Source organism: Crocodylus porosus, unplaced genomic scaffold, assembly GCF_001723895.1.
Source record: "Crocodylus porosus isolate Cpor-Errol unplaced genomic scaffold, CroPor_comp1, whole genome shotgun sequence".
NCBI lineage: Eukaryota > Metazoa > Chordata > Crocodylia > Crocodylidae > Crocodylus > Crocodylus porosus.
Genome location: NW_017728905.1, coordinates 355,139 through 359,141, shown reverse-complemented (window position 1 = coordinate 359,141; position 4,003 = coordinate 355,139). Strand labels below are relative to the sequence as shown.

Below are 4,003 nucleotides of genomic sequence, written 5' to 3'. Positions count from 1 at the left end.
AATCTCCTGCCCAACCCTCTTCCATCACCTTTCTCTGGTATCAGTGGCAGGTCACTGCACAGAGGGTTTGCTTAAGTCAGGCAGCTCTGCCATCCCCAGAGAGAAACCCCGGGAAGTGTTCGGAGGTGGGGGGGGATAGGTTAGAGCAGGGCTGTGGGAATCAGGAGTGGGCAGCTCTGGTCATGAATCTATGCAGTGGGAGCCAGGTGGGGCTTGGGTGGGGGGTAGTGCCCGACCCGGGGGGGAGCTGGACACCCTTTGACTCCTGGACTCCTGAGTTCTGTTCCCAGGTCCCTGCTTCGGTTTCTCCCTAGCTCACACCTTGGCAGGCTGGGGGTAACCACTGAACAAGCCACCTCCCCGTGGGGGAGCGCCCAGGGGCGGGCAGGTGCTGTACCTGGCACTGGGGGGGAATGAGCGTCTCACCTGAGGGACAGGGAGTAGTCGCGGTGGCTGGTCTCACTGTTGCGCACCAGGTAGCTGCCTTCCTTGCAGAGCGTGAGCAGGTTCTCAGCGTCCGCCCGGCTGATGGAGCCGTGGTACCACCTGGCCCGGGCGAAAGGGGCACTTCAGTGGCAGAGGACATCCGAGGGAGCCCTGCCACCTCAGGGGCTTCCCTCGAAGCCCCGGCTGCTGGAGGCATAGGATTAGCTGAGGAATCTGGCAGGGGATGGTCAGAGCCTTTGGCTGCAGGGTACGAGCTGGGGGCACCCGGCAGCGGTTAGAAGGACCTGTCTCCCTCATTTTGATCCCATGATTTCCACCCCGATCTCACAACCCCCGGGGGCCTGACTGCCCCAGGCTGGGCACAGCCTCAGGTCCCCCAGGAGGGGGTCTGTCACCGTGGCATCTGGCCCTCACCACCCTCATATGGCTGGGCCAGGCCCCCGGGACTTACGTCTGCTTCTCCAGCGGGAGCGAGGGGTCCACACGCTCAGCCATGGGGGGGCTGCGCTCTGGGCTCTGCGACCGGCTGGGCTTGGCACTGCCTGCCAGGGTCTGGGGTGGGTGCCGGTGCTCCTTGGGCTCCCAGTCGGGGCTCTCAAATTGCACTGTGGGGAGGGCAGCACAGCAGAGCGTTACCCGCTGGGCCAGGGGCAGGGAGAGGCTGGGCGGCCCCTTCCATAGCTCCCAGGTGCCCCCGTGGCCCAGTAGCCTCCCACGTCTGGTGGGCTGAGCTCAAGGTCCCATCTCCAGTCCCAGACCTGTCCCCCACTACTCGCACCTGCAAAAGCCCGGGAAATGTGGTCCTTCTTCCACTCCCAGGGCTGGTCGTACTCATCTGCTGGCCGCTCGTCGTCCTGAGGCAGGCGGCTCTCGCGGCCCTTGTCCTTGGCGTCTCGCTCCCGCTCCTCATAGGGGGTGTCATACAGTTGCAGCCCTTTCCGGGACTTCTTCACCCGCTGCCCATCCTGCTCGGCCTTGCACTGGACGTCTGCAAGCCAGGGAGTAGGGGGTGGTGTTCCTGCACAAGAGGATGGGGCAGGGGCAGGGAGAGGGGATGGGGTGTGGTTGTTGTGGTGGGAGGGCAGAGGAGGGGTGCTCCCATGGGAGGGATGGAGGCCAGGCAGGAGGGGCTGGTTCAAAGGGGGCCACTGGCTGCCAGGTGTACCTGTGCCTGGTACAGGTAGACGAGCTGCCAGGGGGCTGCAGCCCCTTCCATTAGCCCACCTCTCAGGGGTGGTCTTCCACCCAGGAGCTCTACCCCCCGGCCCAGTCACCAGGCCAGGGCTCTCGGTAGGCTAGGGGCAGTGTCGGAGGACCCCTTCCCCCACAATCCTGGGGTGCTGGCAGTGCCAGGCACAATCAGAGCTGGCTGCCCATGGCCGCACTTACCTGCCACTACACGCTGGGCATCATAGGGCTCCATGTAGCCATTGTTCTCGGGCAGCGCCTCGGCCTCCCCATCCCCACGCAGCTCCTGCTGGGCATCAAAGGGGTCTGAGTACTCGCTGTTTCTGGGGCCCTGTGGTGGGAGCAGGCGCTTAGTGCTGAGAGCAGGGTCTGCCTTGACCCACGTGCTCCAGGGCCTGGGCCACCGATGGGAGTCAGCTGCCTCTCGCAAGTCTCCCATCCAAGCACCGACTTGGTCTATCTCTGCTTAGCCTGCAAGGCCTGATGTGCTCACTGCTGGCCTCAAGTCCCCGGAGGAAACCCCTGTAGGACACCGCCACCCCAGCACCCACCGTAAGCCTGGGAGCTGGGGGCTGAAGCCCAGGCCTGAGAGCAGGGCAGCCCCCCCTGGCCCGGGATCCGGGACCCAGAACAGGGGAGTCACCCTCCAGTCAAAATCCAGTGCACGGGGTACCCCACCCCACAGCCCCAGCCTCTGAGCCCTGGCCCCAGACACTGCACAGACCCTGGGCCCCTGAACTCCATGTGCATGCGTAAGTGTGTGTGTGCAAGTCTGTGTGTGAGCGTCTGTGTGTGCATGTGCGAGGGCTCAGAACAAGGCAGAGGGGTGAAGTGCATGCCCCCTTCCCCTTGATCTGTGGCCCTCCCCAGGGGTCCTCCATGGCTGGGAGCAGCCAACAGGCTGCAGCAACCACAGCCTGTAGCGGGTCTGGCATGCAGGGGGGTGGGAGCTCACACAGCTGGTAAACACCCCAGAGGTGGCTGCAGTTCAGCATTGTCGGGGAGTAGCCCCTAAGCCGGCCTATGCCCGGCAGCTGCCCTCCAGTGCCCTGAAGGGGGCCAGACCCCACCCAGCGGCGCTGATGGGCTAAACCAGGGGTTCCCAAGCTTTTTAGATCAATGGGCCACCAGCAGGGCAGCTTGCCAGGCAGCCTGCAGGCCACGGGTTAATCAAGAGGGGGAGGGGAGCAGTGCCATCCTCTGACCACTTGCCAGGGCCCTGTGCACCCCCTACCCCCACAGTCTCCCTGGGCACCCATGGGGGCAGGGGAAGGGATCAGCCCTGGACGGCTGGTATTAAAGACCTGGTTCGCTGCCAGCCCAAACTGCGGCTGCTCTGTTGTCACCATAAATTCGCCCCCCAGAGCCCAGGCCCCGGCTGGGAATTTACTGCTGGCATTTGAATGACTGGGAGCAGGTGGAGACAGGGAAGTAGGGGGAGGGGGAGCAGCGTCCCTGCCCTGCCCGTGACCTCCACCTTTGCCCTCAGTGCCTCAGTTTCCCCAGGGTCTGGCCTGGCTCACGATGCCAGTGCCAAGGGGGTCTATGGGGTGCAGTGTGACAGATCCCTTGGGGCAGTCGCTCCCCCTACATTTGTCTCTAGCCGCAGAGCTGAGAGCAGACATGCTAATGAGGGGCTGGGCTGGATGGCACCCACCTCTGCCCACCTTCCCTGCCAGGAACCCCCCACAGGGACACTGAGGATCCCCCCCCTTGCTGATGCCCACCTATCCTGCCAGCCGAGGGGTGCTCAACCCATCCTGTGACCCGCGCGAAAAAGGGGAAAGTCTCTGATGATCTTCCGAGGTCCCATCCAGCCCTCATGTCTATGAAATCTATGAAAAGCCCCTGCACCGTGGCACGGGGCTGCAGGATCCTGCTTACGCTGCAGCCCAGATGCTCACGGAGCCCAGAGCCCCCCAGCACGGGGGCTCTCTGCTTCTTCGGGGACCCCCGCCTCTGCCCGGAAAAGCATGCAGGCAAGGTTGAGACGGAGCAGGGGTCTCACAGAGGTGGGGAGAGAGGAAGCGACTTGCCCGGTCTCCCAGCGGGGAGTCAGTGGCAGGGCTGGAATTGAAATCGGAGCCCCGGGCTCCCGGCCAGCTCCCCACCACGTCTCTCGAACAGCCCCCCAGCCCGCGCCCTCCCCGCTGCAGGCTCCTTTATTGCAGGCTTCCTGCCAGGAGGTGAAACAGAGTAAAAAGGGGAAAGAGCAGCCAAAAGCTTCCCCCTCCCAGGGAGGAGACGGCCCCCTGCTTCCCCCTCCACCAGCCGCTCGGGGCATTTGCCTTTCACCCCCAAGCGCTTTCCTGGCCAGGATCATTTATCATTTCAGAGGCCTCTGAAATGCAGCCACCTCTGGGGCCCG

The 4,003-nt window shown here is 64.2% G+C and overlaps 1 protein-coding gene across 1 annotated transcript in view; it reads right to left on the bottom strand.

Annotated features, from left to right (window-relative positions):
* Positions 1–2,127, bottom strand: part of SHD (Src homology 2 domain containing transforming protein D) — a 4,952-nt gene extending 2,825 nt beyond the window's left edge. The window contains exons 1-4 of the mRNA XM_019556994.1: positions 1,837–2,127; positions 1,226–1,435; positions 899–1,052; positions 427–546 (exon numbers count right to left, since the gene is read on the bottom strand). Of these exons, the coding sequence (XP_019412539.1) occupies positions 427–546; positions 899–1,052; positions 1,226–1,435; positions 1,837–2,074 (722 nt within the window). The 5' untranslated portion in view covers positions 2,075–2,127. The remainder of the gene's footprint in view (positions 1–426; positions 547–898; positions 1,053–1,225; positions 1,436–1,836) is intronic.
* Between the last annotated feature and the right edge of the window lie 1,876 nt (positions 2,128–4,003).